An 18,451-nucleotide genomic window follows, 5' to 3' on the forward strand; every position below is an offset into this window, starting at 1 on the left:
TAAAAAACAAACAGAACAACGAGCATTGGCTTGGCAACTGTAAGGGAAAAGTAGAAACTTAGCTCCAGGAGGATATATTTGCTCCTGCCCCATTCAGATAGCGTTGAAAATGTCAGCACATCAAAGCGTCTCTCCTGGGCTTGTCCCTTATGCCACCACAGCATTATGTGCGCCCACACCCCGCAGGGATGTTGAGTTTTTATCCATCCCTTTGGCATAGACCTACCCACAGATCACCCTGACATCCACAATGATGCTGGCTAAGGCCAGGGTTCCCCAGAGACAGGAGGTTCGGGTCTCACGCTGAAGCCAGCTGAGAAACAGGAATTGTGGCTTTTGGCCATCTCCCTTCACATCTTTAGTTCACAAACCAAAGCCAAGAAACAAGCTGCAGCCAGCTTAGGTACTGAGAGCAAAAGTCTCAGCCCCACCTCTGCTGAGGAAAACTGTGCTGGTATCAAAACTATGTTGTTTTTTTTTTAATTTTGTTCTCTTTTTTTGGGTTATTGTGTCCTTGTGCTGCATAGTCCAGAAGCTGCACTATGATGCCAGTGTCTGGAATGTTGCAAAATGCAGGGGGCTTTGTTTTGGAAAGATTTTTCTTTTTTTTTTTTTTTTTTTTGGTCTTTATATATTTAAACTGGAAATATTCTGATAATAATCTTCAAAAGGTGCGAAAGGAGTACCTGAGGGTTCAGGGGGTTATCTGGATGGTTTAGTTTGCTTTGTTGTTGGTTTTTTGCTAGCTTTTAAATCAGTGACGTAACAAAACCAACAAAGCCTATTTATTTTTTTTCTTTCTTTTTACTTAATGTTGGAAATGATAAATTTCTGTCTGTGTTGCTGGGTATTCATTGCTAGCTGGAATTAAAGCTAGGAGGGGAGGATTTTTAAACAGACTGTTTAAACAGCTTTTGTGGATCTCTGTGTTTGTTCTGTGTGCTTGTTTTTCTTCAGACCTCTTTGACTCTTGTAATTGATGGTCAATTTGAAAGCTGAAAGAAGCTAACTCTGAAAAGGAATTCTTACTCGTTTTTTTTTTTAAATGTGGTTATACAGAGAGTTAGGCTTCTGTAGTGATGATAGTGCTTTCCTTTGTTGAGCTTTCAAGTTCATTGCCAGAAAAAAATGCAGCTTCATAGAAATACACCACATCATCTTCTGTAGATGTAGCTATAGACAAATAGTGTGTACATTGGAATGGCCAAAATTATCTTAATTCATGATAGCAGCACTTAAGGAGAGCTGTTTCTTGCAGTTTAGTTTTGGGACTTTATTTTTTCTTCCTTTTGTTTGGATGCACAGAATTAGTAAAGGACTTAAACCAGCTTGTTAAAAAATAGCTATCTGCTACTGCTGCTGTCTCAGAAACAGAGGGTTTCAGCTAGGAAAAAGCCAGGGCTCTTTTTTGAATGCACCAGCTCAGTGTGGGTCGGTGCAGGAAAAGCAGTTAGTGCTGCTTTGCTGCAGGACTCGGCTTTTTTCTGATGACTATCAGGAGAAAACGGGAAGCTCTTCATATGGCATTCTCAAACTTTCTTCTGTTTGTTTTTAACCGTGAGCCTAGGACTAAGACACTGATTAAGAGCTCTTTCTTGTCCTCTCTCTAGGGAACTAGACCACAACGACATCTCGGGCACAATAGAAGATACCAATGGAGCCTTTACAGGCCTAGAAAACCTAAGCAAGCTGTGAGTATCCCCGGGTTTGATGTTCTGCAAAGCAATTGTGTTGTGTGCCTGTGGTGGGGTGGGTCTCTCCAACTTAGCCTTCCTTCCTTTGGAACAGGATAAAAATCAACAGAAAATCTGAGATGCAGTAGTTCTGCAGGGTTGCTTGTGGTTGTCAAGCACTTGTGTTCCTAAGCAGACATGAGGCGATTATAGTCATTCTAAAGCGATGAACAGAAGGTGCCACATACTGAAGTTCAGAGACACAGGAAAGAGAAACTTGTTTTCATCTCTAAGGTTCAGCACAACTGTTCTTTGCTTCCAAAAGCAAACAAGCAACAAAAAAGACCCCTTGCAATCTTGAGCAAAGCACTGATTGATGCAGCAAATAACAATAAACAGAAGAGAAAAATCACCCCATTTCCTGTTACAACAGAGGATTGAAACAGGATTCGTTTCTGTGGGATACTCTCTCTGAGAGTGATCTTTTGGGCTTGCTTCCATGTGCAGCGACAATAAAAGGCACCATGGGGCACAGGCTCTTAAAGAGATAAAAAGAAACCTAAGGCAAGCATGCGCCTTGCAAATGTTTATAGCTTGCTCTGCCTTCGCAAGTATTTTCACATTGCTCTGTGCTCGTTCGTATTCCATTTGAAATCGGCGATATAAATCAGCCCTGTCAGAGAAGTCTCTGATGGCTTGTGACAAATCAAGAGTCTTTCTAATCATTACCTCTTGCCTTTGTTTAAGTTCTCAGCACCCCCCCATCACGCTGTCTCTGATGCTGAGATGGCACAGCCAGAGGTGCCGTAAAAGTACCTCGATGGATAGCAGATGGCTAGAATGAGTCCTGGCAGGCGGTATATTGTCACGATCTCATTAGAGACTCCTAGGGGAGTGGGAAGAGCCGTGGCAGGATTCATGGGGACGCAATGCTTATATGGAGAAGAAAAATTGTGAAGTCCCAGGCACACGGGGCATTTGATGGTTGTTGAAGGGAATCACTGGATCCAAGAAGAGGGAAACCAAGTTATACTGCGAGTAAAGTGAGGAGAAGGCAAAGAGGGACTTAAGGACCGGGGGAGTCAGGCAGGGAAGTGGGAGAGGAAGAGGCCAGTAGGAATTGCTGTGCACGTGGAGTGGGGAAATCTTCCCACAAGTTGCTAGAGAAAAGGGAGAGGAGCAGATGTGGTAAGTGGGAAGGTCCTTGGCCGCTGTTGCTGAAGTTTTTGGTTTGTCTGAAAAAAAGCAGTGAAACTTTTGTGAGTGGCTAGAAGGGTAATGAGAGGAGAGGCTTTGTCCAGAGGGATCTGCAGGCTGTAGGACTGTGAGTCTGTAGTGCTGCTTTGACAAGGGAGAGAAGGTGGAGGAAAGGAGAGAGTGAGCTGTCCTGGTGGGACAACCACCTCCAGCATGGCCTCTGGCATGGGAGCAAAAGTGGTGGTCTCAAGTGATTGGGCTATGGCAGAAATGCTGGATGCAGATACCAGGAGAGAGGTGAAAAAGCCAGAGGAAGACATTGAGGGAAAGAATTCAGCAAAAGGATTGACTCGGCAACCAGGAGAAATGAGCTGTGATTAGTTGTGGGGGTCAGGCAGAGGCCAGGAGGTACAGCAAGGAGCGGGAGGAGGAAGGAAGGGAGCAGAGGCAGCCGCTGGGGTTGTGTGATAGAAGCTCTGGGCACAGCAGCTATCGCTCCTCTATGAAATAGCCATGTCCTGATGTCAGATGTTCATCATCCGGCACAAGGAACTGCTTCAGAAAGTGTCCAGGTTTGTCTGTTATTAGCAAAGGATGCAACAGGGGCTTGCACGAGTCTGAAGAAGCCGGGTTTGCATCTTTTTTCATGCTGTTGACCTCTGTCTTATGTTGCACATGGGCTTGGGCCAGTTCTGGGTCTGGTTGAACGCAGGGAAGGGCACGTGCCCGTGGTTTGTTGGGGAGAATTGCACCAAATTTCGTAGCCTGGAAGAGCATGTGGATCAGGTTGGTGCTGGGCAGAGAGGAGTGGTTGGATTGCCTCACAGAGCTGTTGGACAGACAGATTGCTGGGATCCTTCATCACCAGCCAGAGCATAAGGCTGGGAAACCCCTCAGAATATTACATTATTTCATTGTTATTTCTTGAGGCGTTTTGGGGGACAATTGAGAGTGGTTGGTTTTAAAGGGATCTGCTCAGGTCTGTTGTAGCTCATCAGGACGTAAATCCCAAATTTGTAATTTCATCTAAGGCTGAAGTGAGTATCATTCTTGCTGGCAGAATTTTTTCGTAAATAACATAAAATATCAGCCTTTACAGCAAACATTTCACTGCGTGATTTAGGGCCTGTGTTTAAACCGTCAACCGGCTTTAAATGCATTAGCATACAAAAAATAAATGGGCACTTCAGAGGAGACCTTCCAATGAATTAATAATCACCTCAGCTCTGTGGAGATTGCCTTAAAAGCCGTTCCCCTTTGATCTGGCACAGATTAGCCTCTGAAAGGATTTAGCACAGAGAGGGTTGTTCGCTGAAATGAAGGTGTTAAACTGAGACGTGGGGAGACCAGTGGCTTTAGCCTTCTCTGAATTATAGATGAAGCTCTCCAGGATGGAGAGCACGGGCCTAAATTAAAATGTTGCTTCAAGAAAAGAGGGGAGTCGAGAAGCACCGAAGCGTAAAAAGCATCAGTGGAATCGCTGGGGAACAACCAGTTTCCTAATTATTCAAGCTGCTAAATGTAACCGGTTTTTTTTGATGGCTCACTCAGTCACTGAGATCTTCCTGCAGGTGCAAAACTGGCTGGAGGAGAAAATGCTGCTTTCTAATGAATTGCGTGCCTGGCGTGTAATTACAGTGATGCAATCGCCGGGAGAGCGTGCTCGCGCCCGGCTCTGCTCTGGAGCGCAGCGGGCTAATTGCGGAGCTGCAAACCGCCGCCTCTGCATTCCAGCCTTGCCACAGCCCTTTGAAGGGGGCCGCTGGGCTCAAACCATTTCAGAACTGGAGAAGTGGTTAGTTGAGATTTGAAAGGCGTCGTGACTTTAATGAGTTTGCTGGGGCACGGCGTTATTACGACTGGGTTGTGTATTTCTCATATATGTAGCCGTAAAATTGTTATGCGCCTATGCAAGTGGTGTATACATTGTGTATTCACACCCCCAGCTGTACTGCTTATCTCTGCACAGATAAGTAGACAGATACAACCAGTATCTCCAATTTTCAAAGTCCAAGATCCACTGTAAACAGTAAATAGAAATTTCCAGTTATCAAACCCAAGCTCAGCGTAGCACCCTTATTTGGGGATATGGCTCCAGAAATTAATGTGTATGGTGCAGCCATATGACCAGAGTTTGCATATAGTAAATTATTTACTATATTAATCGCTCTAATGGATTTTTCAAAGCCTTCATTAATACAACATCCCTTTTACCAAATGATGGTACACATGATTGCACACAGCCTTTGGTGCTTTGGGTATTTCACCCGGAGCAAAAAGCCACACACGCTCTGGTGCAATAAATAGGAGCTCCGATACCCTGGGGTTGGTGCTGTAGCAAGGAGCTCAGGAAAGGTCACTGTAGAGGTTTAGAACAATACTGTCACTAAAGCAGGTTGCAGATATCTGGAGCCTTTGATCACCCACGAGCATGCCTTCTTCATTCTCACCTCAAATCCAATAATTAAAGAAGGGGCACAGCTCGAAAATTTAGCTGTGGTTTTGTACCAAGTTAACTCTGCCCATAAGAAAGGGCTTTGAGCGTGTGTCTCACTGTGGAGACTGGGAGGTGGCTTTGGCTGAAACAGAAGCTTTTGGGGTTTTTTTTTGCAAAGGCAGCTCTACCTGTTTTCCATATATGTACCTGCTCCTTGGCGTATTTCACAAAAACACTTCTTATCCAAATCTTGACAGGAAAAAAATCTTGAAGGAAAACTCAATCAAATGCAGCACCCTGTGTGCCATTTTTTTAACCTGAGGTATTAGTGATGACCTGCATTGGACACCACGCGAAGCAGGTGGTGATAAAAGATGCACCTGGAAGATAAACCTTCAACAGAGAGGGGGTTGAAGGAAAGGCATTTCCTAATTAATGGCATTGGTCGATGTTTTATTAAAACAGTTGAGGAGACCATCCATTTTGCATGAACCCTGCCCCTGACCGAACACCACTGGTTGATATTTGTAGAGAACTGTGACTTTGCAGCTGGGCTGTTGCCTGCTGGTGGTCCTCTTGCTGCTGCCCACCGCTGTCTGCTGATTTGGAGGAATGCTCTCCACTCACAGATGCAAGCAAGCACCCTCCTCAGCTCTTTACATTACCTTTCCTCTTCTTCCTTTTGCCCCTTGGAATTACCACTCAGCTATTATTTATTGCATTACCTTACTTTGCCGTTGTATTTATAATAAGCCAAGGAAGGAAGTCAGCAGTTGCCTCAGCTGCTGTATAAATGTGCAGCCAAGAGACAGCCCTCAGCCCTTGTGTGTGGACACCCATTCAGGCCAAGCAGCAGTGGCTAAATTACCACTCTTTTACTATCCGGGAAGAAGTCAGAAATGAAAAGTGTTGCAGGGAGAGACCAAAAATCTTGTTAAACTGTCATTGCACTTAATCCTGTCCACAGCTAGCCTGCAAAGAATAGAGGGGACCTTCTGTTACTCAGCAAGCTGGTTTCCAAGCACTGGAGCAAACCTGCCTTTTTACGTGATATGGCACATTCCCTTTTGTGCTGTCATCACTATTAAATTCGAATACAGATAAAAGGATTTAATTTCAGGAGTGGGAAAGCGAGTGTACTCCAGCCCTCTTAATCTCCGTGCAGTTCAGATTTCCCGGGACTTACACCGAGCGCGTATATCAGATAAAGCCCCACTAATTGTGTTCCTTCTTTTTCTGCCCCCTTCTCCCCATTTTCTCTCTCTTTATCTGGCACTGGATGTTTGGAAACTACAGAACTCTGTTTGGAAACAAGATCAAGTCGGTGGCCAAGAAAGCGTTCTCAGGGTTGGAGGCCCTGGAGCACCTGTGAGTAACCCACCATGCCGTGGAGTTTGGGAAGGGGGGGCTGCCAAAAGTAGCTGCTTGAGAGATCTGCTAGCAATTTAATAGCGTCTTTGTAAACTGAGAAGCCAGTCCATTTGTGGGGGCCACCTGCTTCCTTCTCATTATAAGTCCGCCTCAACTTTGGCCTTTTTTTGTGCCAGGAACAAAGTTATAGAACATATGGTGAATCTGCACGCTCTTAATTTTTTTGATTTGTTCTTGGGTAGATACCGCCTTGACTTGCACACTGCTTCTTTGCAGGCTGCTAGCGATGAAAATCTGCTATTTCAGATGTAGCCCTCTCTCCTCCTCCCTTGCCCCAACTTCCTCCAAAATCTGGGCTCTGGCAGTGACACATGTTGCAAACGACTGCTCAGGATGCAGGCACCAAACGGCCCCGTCCGGCACAACCGCCTCAGAGCCATTTGCAACAAGTACATTTTGGCTGCTGCCGTGTAATTTCTTTGTTCTGTGTCCCAAGGCTGATGACTCCAGCAGTGTTTCATTAATAACTTCCTTTCTGAATTAAGACAAGTTAAAATATACGTGATTTTGCTCTAGATGTTTTATTGGCTGTTGATTGTATGAAATGTTATGGCCCTTGAGAGCATACTGGGGGGGGCATGGTCCCAGATAAAGGTTCCCTTATTAATGCTCTACTGAGATTTTCCTCTGCAAGCAATGCTTGTCTGTCCTACGCTTCACTTGGTAAACTTAAGCCCTAAATCTGTCCTTTTTCAGAGGAAAAGTGAAGTTTTTAATTAGCAATAGCTGTGAGGGAAGCTTTGAAGAAACCTTCTTTTGGAAACGTTGCAGTGTTTTTCGAACACAATAGTATCCTCTCAAAGTCACTTTTAAATAACTTCTCAGATGCCGTTTAGTGCAAGTATTTGCTTTCTTTATGTTTGCTGAAGGTCTAGCCTGGGATCCGACATTCCTGACTATCTTTGGTTGTCGAGGGGGCTGAGGAATTTCTGAGCTATGGGTGATGGAGGTAGCTGAGACTGAGAAAGTGTAGTGAGAAGATGGGGTACGGAATGACTTAGTTATTTATTCCCGTAAGTTTTGTTGGTTGGCTGTTGTTTGGTAATACTCAGTATTAAAGTGTTTTGTGGAAAACCATTTCTACGAGCTGCAAGTGCATGTGGCCTTAACAAGGAGCTACCAAATCACCCACTACTGGAGTCATTGCTTAAATATGGAGAGCCTTTGCCACAGCCATAGCATCCCCTTTGCTCACGTTGCCTTTCATTGTGTTGTGCAGGAACCTGGGGGATAACGCCATCCGCTCCATTCAAGCAGATGCCTTTGCTAAGATGAAGAGCCTGCGGCAGCTGTAAGTAATTGGCCTGTACACACCATTGAGGAGGCAGGGATCCTTCTTGCTCTGGACGTGAGAAGCAGCACATTGTTTCCAATGGGGTGTTATCCACGTTACCACTCATTTCTTTCCTTCCCCCTTCTGTCCTCCTTTGCAGGGTATTTTTACACATGAGTAGTTTTCACGGGAACATCTTGCATTTAATAGTGAGTGAAATTAGATCATTGGAACAGGTTCTTCCAGCAGGTTCACATCTGTGCAATTATTCATCTCCGCTCAGGAAGTCCAGCCCTGGTCCTGTTAGCCATCTCTCCTTCTCACACTGCCACTGATTTAATTCCCAGTGGCCCATCTGCTCCTTTGCTGTCCCTATGTTTAGGGTTCGCACACAGCACTGACATTTCAGTGATAAGCACCGTTTGAACTGGATCTACTTGTCATCCAGCCTTCTGGTGTAAAAATACGGATGTGTTATCAGAGCTGCTGCTTGTGCTCCAGGCCAGGGCTCTGCACTGTTATCAGACACTGTTTCCAGTCTTGCCTGGTTTCCTTTTCTCTTCTTCTCCATAAATATTTTATCCACTGTCAGTGCATTGCTACACTCTGGAGTAGTGCAATGCCTCTGGAATAAGAACTGAGGTGTTTGGGCAGGTTCAGATTCTTCTTCCTGATGTTGGAAATGGTCATTGGATGGTCACTGTTAGGAATGATCTTTAATACCAGTGACTGGGGGATGAATAAGTTAAATGTTGTTTGTCTGTGGTTTGTTTAACCATCTTACCTTTTGCACTGGCTCTTGAAACAAAACGGAGGCGAAAGATTGCTTTTATTAAAGAATAGCTTGTGGGATCCCAGATACTGTGAAGGAATGTTTATACCATGGAGGAGGTGGCTTCCAGAGAGGGCACATGTACATGCACATGCAGAATGCATTGTACTGAAGTCTTAAATACTAAGGGTTTCTCCTACCTGTCCCCATTAGCCAGCAGCGTTCATGCCATCGTGTATGTTAGGGGCTGCACATCTTTCTAGGACAACAAATTGGACAACTTTGATCTGCCTTGGTTTCTCTCACTGAAGGCAGGGATGGCCTTGCACCTCTGTTCCTGGGGATCTCTCTGGAAGCTGGTTAATACAAGGTGCTGGGGAGTGTCACTGGAGCACAGGAGTGGGATGCTCTTTGTGGAGATGAAATCCTGTTTAAATGTGTTACATATTTAACATCGTTAGTGCCTCGAGGACAGCCCTGCAGTCCTTTTTTTTCCTTCCACCCATGCTGGGGGGGAGGGAGGAATGTGTTTAACACGACAGGGCTGTGGGCTTTCCAGCCTCCTCTCCGCACAGGACTCACAGCAGGCTCCTGTTGGTTTTGTTTCCCTGCAGCCACATAAACAGCGACAGCTTCCTCTGCGACTGCCAGCTGAAATGGTTGCCCCAGTGGTTAGTTGAGAAAGAGCTGCAATCCTTTGTGGTGGCCACCTGCGCCCATCCCGAGTCACTAAAAAGCAAGAGCATTTTTGCCATCCTGCCAGAAAGTTTTGTGTGTGGTAAGTCTTGCCTGTGTGTTTTGAGGTTGTATGAAGGGTAGGACTCACTTGGGAAACATTTTCTTTTGACTACTAGCATGTTATTACGAGAGGGTTTCTGTTTTGTTTTGTTATTGAATGGGATCAAAGGAAGCCCAAGCCTGCATTTTAAAAATTTGTCATTGGCTACAATTTATTTCCCACCAAAACCACACAGCGCATTGCTGCATCCAGCGATTCCTCACAGGGCTCCCTGAGGATTAAATCAAAAGGGACTGATGCTTGTGCCACTTCCCAATGAGACTGCCCCAGCCCTCTGGGTTTGATACTGCCAAGACTGCAGCTATCATCTTTGTCACCCTGCAGTGTTCTGAGCTTCTTCATCTTCATCTTCTCTCCCTCTTGGAAATAACAAAGGGTTAAAAGAAGAATCTCTCCTTCACAGCTCCTTTTTTGGGCCAGTAGGGCCTTACGCATGAACCAACCAACAGTTAACAGTTGTATTATAATCTTTTTTTTTTCTCCTATGGTTGTTTTTTCTTCTAAGCAGCACCTACTGCTGTTGTGCCACTCAAACATTGCAGCTGACTCTGCACCTGAGCTGTGGTTGCCAACAGCTTTACTTAATGCCCAGCACAGGCAAACATCTACTGCCTCTCTCGTAAGGAAAAGAAATGTAAATGGTCAGAGGAGGCCAAAGTGCTCGTGCATCGCGTCCAGCTTTGGGGCAAAATGAAGGCCTGGTTTGGTGAGCCAAACCCCGTGGTGTGGAGCCAACCAGCGTGGATCTTGGGTGGAGTTGCACATGGCTATTTGATGAAGGAAAAATGAGCTTTGGAAAACACTATTTAACTCAGTTGAATGCGTGACTTGCATTGAACACGGAACAAAAGCTTTGTTCCAGCTGCTGTCCCATGTCCCTCTTGATCCCAGAGTGGAAGGGCTCTGCCTAGGTGGCCTCTGAGCCAGTCTGGGAGGCTTGCTGTGTTCATCTGGAAGAAGAGATCGTGAAGGCTCCATCCCCACAGCAACATCACAAAGCGAAGACAGCTTTGGTTCTCCGATGCCTGCCAAGTCCTCCAGGCACTAGTACTCCTGGTTCCAGAGGCCTGGCTGTTTAATTAAACCTTAGTCAAATATTAAATTACACCATTTGTAGAAATCTAATAAATTAATCTGCTTGGAACCTTGCTAAAACCAACAATCTTCAGGGCAGAGAAAGAAAGAACGTGCAAAGCTTTCCACCCCGGACGGGTGACAGGCAAATAGAGCTGCTGCTGCTTTGACAGCGCGTGCTGCAGTCGCCTTCCTTGTGAGCACCTATCCCTAGAGGTGGCATTTGCAGCCCTTTAAGTGTCCTCCTGCTTGATGCTCATGCAGGCCTGGAGCTGAAGGTTCAAATTCAGTATTGCTCTTCATGTGTGGGTTGTACAAGGAAGGATATTTTCTTTAGACCAGAGTGTCTTTCTGAGGTTGAGCTACATTGGTGAAGAGAGCTGGGCATCTCGTAGGTGTTTGAGGTCAGGAAGTGACCATCTCAGTGGACTGGCTACAGAAGGAACCAGAGGAACAGGAGTCCTGGAGTGGCACATGGTCCATCTGCACTATAAAGCCAGGCTGGATGGGGGAGTGCTTTGCAGCAAGGAGCTGCTCTCCTGGTGTAGACAACAGTGGATGTAGCAGCAGATGCGCAATAATGTCTTCCACTTACTGCTCATTTCATCTCTGCTTGCTCCAGTCTTTCCCCATAATCCAGAACTAACCATGTCTGCTGTTTTCTCTTAGATGATTTCCCCAAGCCGCAGATCATCATCCAGCCTGAGACCACGGTGGCTGTCCTTGGGAAGGACATCCGTTTCACTTGCTCGGCTGCCAGCAGTAGCAGCTCCCCCATGATGTTTGCCTGGAAGAAAGACAACGAGATGCTGCACAACGCGGAGATCGAGAACTTTGCCCACGTGCGGGCCAAAGATGGTGAGGTGATGGAGTACACCACCATCCTGCACCTCCGGCACGTCACCTTCACCCACGAAGGGCGCTACCAGTGTATCATCACCAACCACTTTGGCTCTACCTACTCCAACAAGGCCCGACTCACTGTTAATGGTGAGTAGGAAGCTGCTTTCTCATTCCTTTCCTCAGCCTGAGCTGGTGCAGTTCTCTGGGACCTACTTTTGGTGGTCAGTTACTTCTGAGAGTCCATTCATCGTGGTGAGGAGCTCTTAACCCCTTCACACCAGCCGCTTGCATCTCAGTGGATGCTGAGAAGTGCCACACGAGGAGCACAGGCCAGGCTTGTGGTGGCTGCCATCCAGCCAAGCACTTCAGCACGTTCTTAATGGCTTTAGCTGCCTCTCTTGGGCTGTTCTGATAAAGTCTTTGCCCAAGGAAATGGGCAAATGAAAATGAAAATACAAAAGGATGCAAAGAAGAGGGGCTGTAGTGATTGAAAGTTTTCTGTGGGGGAGATAACAGGGTTTCTTTCCAGGTTAACCACAGAAAATTAGCTTTGATCTCAGCTCGAATGATCCTGATTGGGGGGGGTCTTGGACACTGCAGAGAGGTGTGTGCAGTGCCCTCTACAACTACCTGAAAGGAGGTTGTAGAGAGGCAGGTGTTGGCCTCTTCTCCCAAAGGACGAACGACAAGACCAGAGGAAATGGTCTGAAGTTGCAGCAGGGGAGATTTAGATTAGATATTAGAAAGAATTACTTTACTGAGAGAGTGCTCAGGCACTGGAACAGCCTGCCCAGGGAGGTGGTGGAGTCCCCATCCCTGGAGGTATTTAAGAAACGTATAGACATGGCTCTTCAGGGCATGCTCTAGTGCCCAAGGTTATTGGTTTATGGCGAGGTGTTGAGTGTGGGGTTTAGTTGGTGGGTGCGGTGTTTTTGGTGGGCGTTTGGTGTGGTGTGTTTTGTTTGGGTTTTTTTGGGTTTGTTTTGTTTTGTTTTTTTGTGGTTGGACTCGATGATCTCAGAGGTCCCTTCCAACCACTAAGATTCTGTGATTCTGTGAAAACACAGGGTTAGTCCCCAGCAGTTTAGATCTAACCTGCCAAAGCAGCTTGCTGTCCTCCTGGCTAGGGGTAAGGCTCGTACCAATCTCCTACCTGGGGAAGGCTGTTAGAACTGCCCAGAAGGTGGTGTTTTCACCGTGGAATTGCTCATCCCTTTGTCTTGTTTTTTCTTTCTCAGTGTTGCCCTCCTTTCTCAAGACTCCCCACGACATCACCAGCCGGACGGGGACGACGGCGCGGCTGGAGTGTGCGGCCGAGGGCCACCCCCCCCCGCAGATCGCCTGGCAGAAGGACGGGGGCACCGACTTCCCCGCCGCCCGCGAGCGCCGCATGCACGTCATGCCCGACGACGACGTCTTCTTCATCACTGACGTCAAGATCGAGGACATGGGTGTCTACAGCTGCACGGCACAGAACTCTGCAGGCTCTGTGCTCGCAAATGCCACCCTGACCGTACTGGGTAAGACGCCTTAGTGCCCCAAGGGACCCAGTGCTCTGGAAGTGGGAACTGGAAGGGATCGCTCTCCAAGCTCTTCAGCAGTTGCAGATAGAGGCAAAGGACAAAGAGGCAGTGCTCTGCATTAGTCGTGTTTCCTTCTTTTACACTCTAGTTCACTAATGAAAAATACCCTGCTAATTAAGAGAAGGAGCCTTAAGTTGCATTTCCTCTCATGCTAAGGAAGCCCCTCCAACCACTCCATTTGCTGGCTGGGAAAAGGACTTCAAAAGGAAATTGCACTCCATCTCTTTCGCCCTATGAAATAATTGATGTGTGTCAGCCAGTGCCCCTTCTCCTCGAGGGTTTCCTTGGTGGGAAGACTAACACCACCTGGCTGCATGAGGGCCTTGGTTGTGATCGTTAGATCTGACGTGGTTTGCAGCCGCTGTGCTCCTGGGCATGTGGCCGTGTACTGTGTTGCTGTAGATTTATCTGCAGGAACATCAGTTATGTTCAATACTGTTAAAAAAAAAAAATACCTGTTGTTACATTTCTGTGTTTATTCCCCTGCAGAGACACCATCTTTGATTCATCCACTGGAAGACCATGTAGTGTCCGTAGGTGAGACTGTGGCTCTTCAGTGCAAAGCCACGGGGAGCCCACCTCCTCGCATTACCTGGCTGAAAGGTGACCAGCCCCTGATGGTGACAGAAAGGCATCACTTCACCTCCGGCAACCAGCTGCTGATCGTTAGGAATGTTGTCTTGGAGGATGCTGGGAAATACACCTGTGAGATGTCCAACACCCTGGGGACAGAGCGCGCGCACAGCCACGTCAGCATCTTACAGTCTCTGGGCTGTAGGAAGGATCGTACCACCGTGGGCATCATCACCATCGCCGTGGTGTGCAGCATCGTGCTCACCTCTCTGGTCTGGGTCTGCATCATCTACCAAACCAGGAAGAAAAGTGAAGAATACAGCGTCACCAACACAGGTACCTCTTGTCCCTTGCTGAGGCTTTCTCTGAACTTTTCTGCTGTCAGCCTTCCCACCGAGGCCGAATCGGCACGTCAGGTGGCCACACGGTCACGCTGCAAAAGCAGTTGGCTTATCTCAGTGGTTCTCTTGGCTCACAAAGCTGGAACCAGCTTCCACTCGCTGTTGAAGCATGTTCAGAGCTGCCTTTCTCCCCTTGGCTTGCTCTTCAGAAAGGTCTTTTCCACTTGGCAGTAGTTTCAGCCATTGCTTTGCTTCTTTGATTTTCCATGACCATAAATGATAACTCTTGAGACAGTCTGGATTATGTCCGTGATGCTGGGAACCTGTCTGACTTCTTGGGAAGCTGTATTTTCAAAGACTTTGTATTCAAAACTTGAAAAAATTAGACTTTGAAGCTGGAATCCTTTTTTCCACACTGCCTGTAAGAGCTGTTGTAGCCCTGCTGGTGAGGGCTGTCCCTCACTTTTTAGGGGAAGGAGTAGCGTTTATTGCTTCCTCCTGATATTTAAAGGGGATAATTTGGTGCTGAAATGAGTGTTGCAGTGAGAAGAAACTCTCCTGCCCTCACAGTTATGAACAGATCAATGGAAGAACCAGCCTAAGGTTCCCCACCCTGCTGGGATTCACAGCCTTCCCATGTTACACTTATCTTTAGGTGCAGTATGATGTAGGATTTTAAAGCCCCACACTAGGTAGGAAGTCTCGGATACCGTATGACCAGGGTGATGTGTCAGTGGGATTTTTTTCCCCCTTTTTTTTTCAGTCCTGAAAGTGTGAGGTAGGAAGTCTTGGATACTGTATGACCAGAGTGATGTGTCAGTGGGATTTTTTCCCCCTTTTTTTTTCAGTCCTGAAAATCTAGGGCTTCATACCTGGCATAACTGAGTTTCACTTGGCTTTGTGTGGCAAGAGAAACTGAAATTACCTGATATAAGATGAACAGGGCCAAGGATGGCAAAGAGGCCTTAGACCTACTTGCCTGCTTAGAAGTGAATCAAAGACCCTCTTCTCCAGTGTCTTTTACTCATGGCTTCGGGAGAGAGAGGACTTGAGTTAAATGAGGGACTCTGAATTTCAGGGGAAAAGGGAGGATTTAATTGCTCTGAAGAGACAGTTCCACCTCCACCTACTGACCATGCCAAATGGAAACACTCAAAATGGCTTTATTAGCACCGTTACCTCACAGCTTTAAGCTTTGATAAAACCAAGAGTGGGGTTTCCAAGGGGAATGGAGTATTGAGGCAGGTCAGTTTCCATTGCATCTACAGAAAATGCCAGCTACAGATCTGGTCCCAAATCCCTCTTGAAAATGTGATTTTACAAGCCTTTGAAAACAGAAGCCTTTATATCTTAGTAGGAACTGACATTTCTCTGCTCCCATTGCTCCAGATGAGACCATTGTGCCTCCTGACGTCCCCAGCTACTTGTCCTCACAAGGGACACTTTCTGACCGGCAGGAAGCAGTCGTCAGAGTCGATACCCAACAGCCCAACGGGCACATAGACAGCAATGGTGAGAACCCATTCAATTATTTCTTCTGTAATGCTCTGTCTGAACGTGATACGAGGAGGTAGAAGTCACAGTACAAAGTACCTCTGTGCTTGTCAGGAGTTATCTGAAAGATCTTCATAATGTAATTCTCCAGCTACTGCATTTATGCAGAACAAGGATCTGCCTTTCACCTCACAAAGCTGTCCTCTCCCAGCAGTACCAGCGTTCGTACCAGCAGACTGCTTCAGAAACTGCTCAGTCAGGCCCTAAAGACTATTTTTTTGCTAATTTTGGATTAGTGTTTTGGCACCAGAGTTACCTACAGTTAAGCTCTACTAGAAAATACATTACCGTTGCCTGTCCCTGCCTTCAGGCTTTGAAAGTAAACGTTGGGATTTTACAGTATTGAAACACGGCACGTTAGGAAGGGAAAGTTAAGCGTCCTGAACTAAGATTCTCTGAGATTGTACAGCATTTACTCCCTTAAACTTCAGCTTAAAATTATCTCCATTGCTATTTTTCTCCCTTTCACGGCTTTTACAGTAGAAATAAGACTAACGAGTCGTTTAACCGAGAGCAGATGGTTGCAATCTTTAGCCAGATGCTTTGTTTGTTGCAGGTATGTGTCAGGCTGATGCTGGAAGGTGTCCAGATGTTGAAGCTCCCGCTGTAGGATGCAGACAGCCCAAGCTGTGTCTCAGCTATAATAAAGACACTTGGAAAACCGAGGACACGGCTGATGGAATGCTCGTTCCAGATAAGACAGGTACAAAACCCATTAATCTGGAAAGGTATTTGGTGTTTGTACAGATCAGAAAGCCTCCGAGTCAGACAGCATTAAGACAAGAAATTGTTATCTTCAGAAAAAGAAAAAAAACAACAACAAAAAACCCCAACAAAAAGCCCAGAATGTTTCTCAGGTATGAGCACAGTAGATTTACTTTCTCCCGCTTGCTTTGATCCTCTATAAACCTGGAGAGTTCCAGTTGGAGGAACCATCAGCAAGAGGCACCCCAGAGCTCCCCATCGCCCGCCCTTGCAGCTGGCTGAGCGGTAATTTGATTTGAGCTGCTCCTAAAACGTGAGAGCCCTTCCAGACTGAAGGTGTTAAAATTTGTCATGGTGCTTTAAAGGGGCTGTCAACTTCAAAGCTCGGCTTTTTTTTTTTATTTTATTTTCAAAATGTAAAGGTTGTTTCGGGCACTGCACCTGCCTCTGCGCTTTGCCAATTTCTTGGGTGTTACACTCGCAGGGTTCTATTTTTAGGATGTGTTTTCTGCTCTCGTGCTGCATTGTAACATCCACAGAAAAACAGCCAGCGAAAGAAATTTTCTCTCCAGGAGAAAACTGTAAAGTTTAATAACGGAAAGTTGTCGAGTGCACTAAGGAAATTAACTTTCAACATTTGGAAACTCCTTCCTGCTCGCTCCTTTGAGTTCTGTGCATCTGTTCCTGCCCCTGGCAGTAATGACACACCTTGAGATACCGGTGAGAGCTGACAGTGATCCCTCTAAAGGAGCAGCACAAAAATAAGACGGTAGCTTTGTATTTTAAAGCAGGTACAGGAAAGATCCACTTTCTATTTCTACCCTGACTAGAAAGTCTGGAAAAGGAAATAAATGCATTGTTTATTTATTAAAAAAAAGAAAGTCACAACTTCTTTGGAGTAAAAAGGCCCAACCAACTAAACCTGTTAATTGGAACTACCTTTAGTGGTAGCTACTGAAAAACACAGCCATTCACTGGCACAAAGCAAGAAATGTCTGTGCTCTGTAGTAAGTGCTTCCCACCTGCTGAGGGACAGATGATCTAAACCGACCTGCCTTTTCCTTCTGCACCTCGTGTGCTTCAGCACTGACCCCTCCAGCTGCTTCACCTTCCCCTCTTTTCTGTTTCCCTTCCTCCCCTGCAGGCTACGGCCTCCCGGTTGTGTGCGCGGACTGCAGCGGCAGCACCGACAGCATCAACCTCCACATGTACCCCCGGGACGGGGAGTACTACTCCCAGAGCCTTCAGGCTGTGGAGAACACCTACCCCAACGCCCTGGGCAGCAAGGAACGCAGCAGGAAGAGGGGGGCAGGCACCAGCCTTCTTCATCCTCAGCCGTGCAACGGGATCGCTGGCACCAAGAGGGTGGAAACAGACGGGACCCTTTACCCCAGCAACCACGACAGAATAAGGCCCGTGAGCAGCACCAGCCCGCTGCTCGCAGATAAACACGGTAGGTGTTTCCTTGGGGGTGGCTTTTTCTCCCTGTTTTCTCCCATATTGCATGACTGGGGGTGGCGGGGCCTGGTGTCCTGAGGGGTGAGCTCACTGCGCTGCCGCTTGGCTCTTTTGCAGGCCCTTCAGCACCAGCAGCAAAGCCTTCAGAGCTCAACAACCTGAATTTGGTGCGAGCCTCAGCGGCGGGAGGGTCACTAAAGCAACTGAACGTGCTGCCCGAAACGTCCCCCACGCTACTGGATTTGCAGAGTGAAGGGGAGGTGAAGAGAGCTCTCCTGCCCAACGGCTGCGCGCCCAGGCCCCGCGACTCCCTTCACGAGCTGAAGCCACCCAACAGCTCGCTGGACTGAGAGGACAGGCTGCCACCTGCAAATTAACAAAACACACTATTATTTTTTTTTTTTTTTAATTTTTTTTTTTTTTTTGCACAGAGTATATAGGCTACTTACTTCTACCTCAAATCTTGAACTGATGACCTGTCAAAGGCAAACAGCTGAGGTATGAGAAACAAGCTTGTATGGGGAACACAATCCTGTTCGAGCGTCATCCGTCTGTACATAGTTTAAAACTTCCCTGAGAAGTATGAAGCGTTCAAAAGTTGTTCTTGCATATGAAGCACATAAATGCAAGGGATTATTGTGTAAAGAGAAAAGTATTTGATACAATTGTACATAAGAGTTTTCATATATAAATATATATATATATATACAAATATATATATATCTTTTACAGAGGCTA

At 46.6% G+C, this 18,451-nt stretch overlaps 1 protein-coding gene across 1 annotated transcript in view; it reads left to right on the forward strand.

The window, feature by feature from the left end:
• Positions 1-18,093, forward strand: part of LRIG1 (leucine-rich repeats and immunoglobulin-like domains 1) — a 59,288-nt gene extending 41,195 nt beyond the window's left edge. The window contains exons 10-20 of the mRNA XM_014946635.1: positions 1,611-1,691; positions 6,604-6,675; positions 7,958-8,029; positions 9,398-9,561; positions 11,326-11,646; positions 12,738-13,019; positions 13,572-13,991; positions 15,386-15,508; positions 16,107-16,253; positions 17,400-17,708; positions 17,831-18,093. Of these exons, the coding sequence (XP_014802121.1) occupies positions 1,611-1,691; positions 6,604-6,675; positions 7,958-8,029; positions 9,398-9,561; positions 11,326-11,646; positions 12,738-13,019; positions 13,572-13,991; positions 15,386-15,508; positions 16,107-16,253; positions 17,400-17,708; positions 17,831-18,063 (2,224 nt within the window). The 3' untranslated portion in view covers positions 18,064-18,093. The remainder of the gene's footprint in view (positions 1-1,610; positions 1,692-6,603; positions 6,676-7,957; positions 8,030-9,397; positions 9,562-11,325; positions 11,647-12,737; positions 13,020-13,571; positions 13,992-15,385; positions 15,509-16,106; positions 16,254-17,399; positions 17,709-17,830) is intronic.
• Positions 18,094-18,451: the final 358 nt, after the last annotated feature.

The sequence above is a fragment of the Calidris pugnax genome, unplaced genomic scaffold (genome assembly GCF_001431845.1).
Source record: "Calidris pugnax isolate Ruff unplaced genomic scaffold, ASM143184v1 scaffold81, whole genome shotgun sequence".
Classification (NCBI taxonomy): Eukaryota; Metazoa; Chordata; class Aves; order Charadriiformes; family Scolopacidae; genus Calidris; species Calidris pugnax.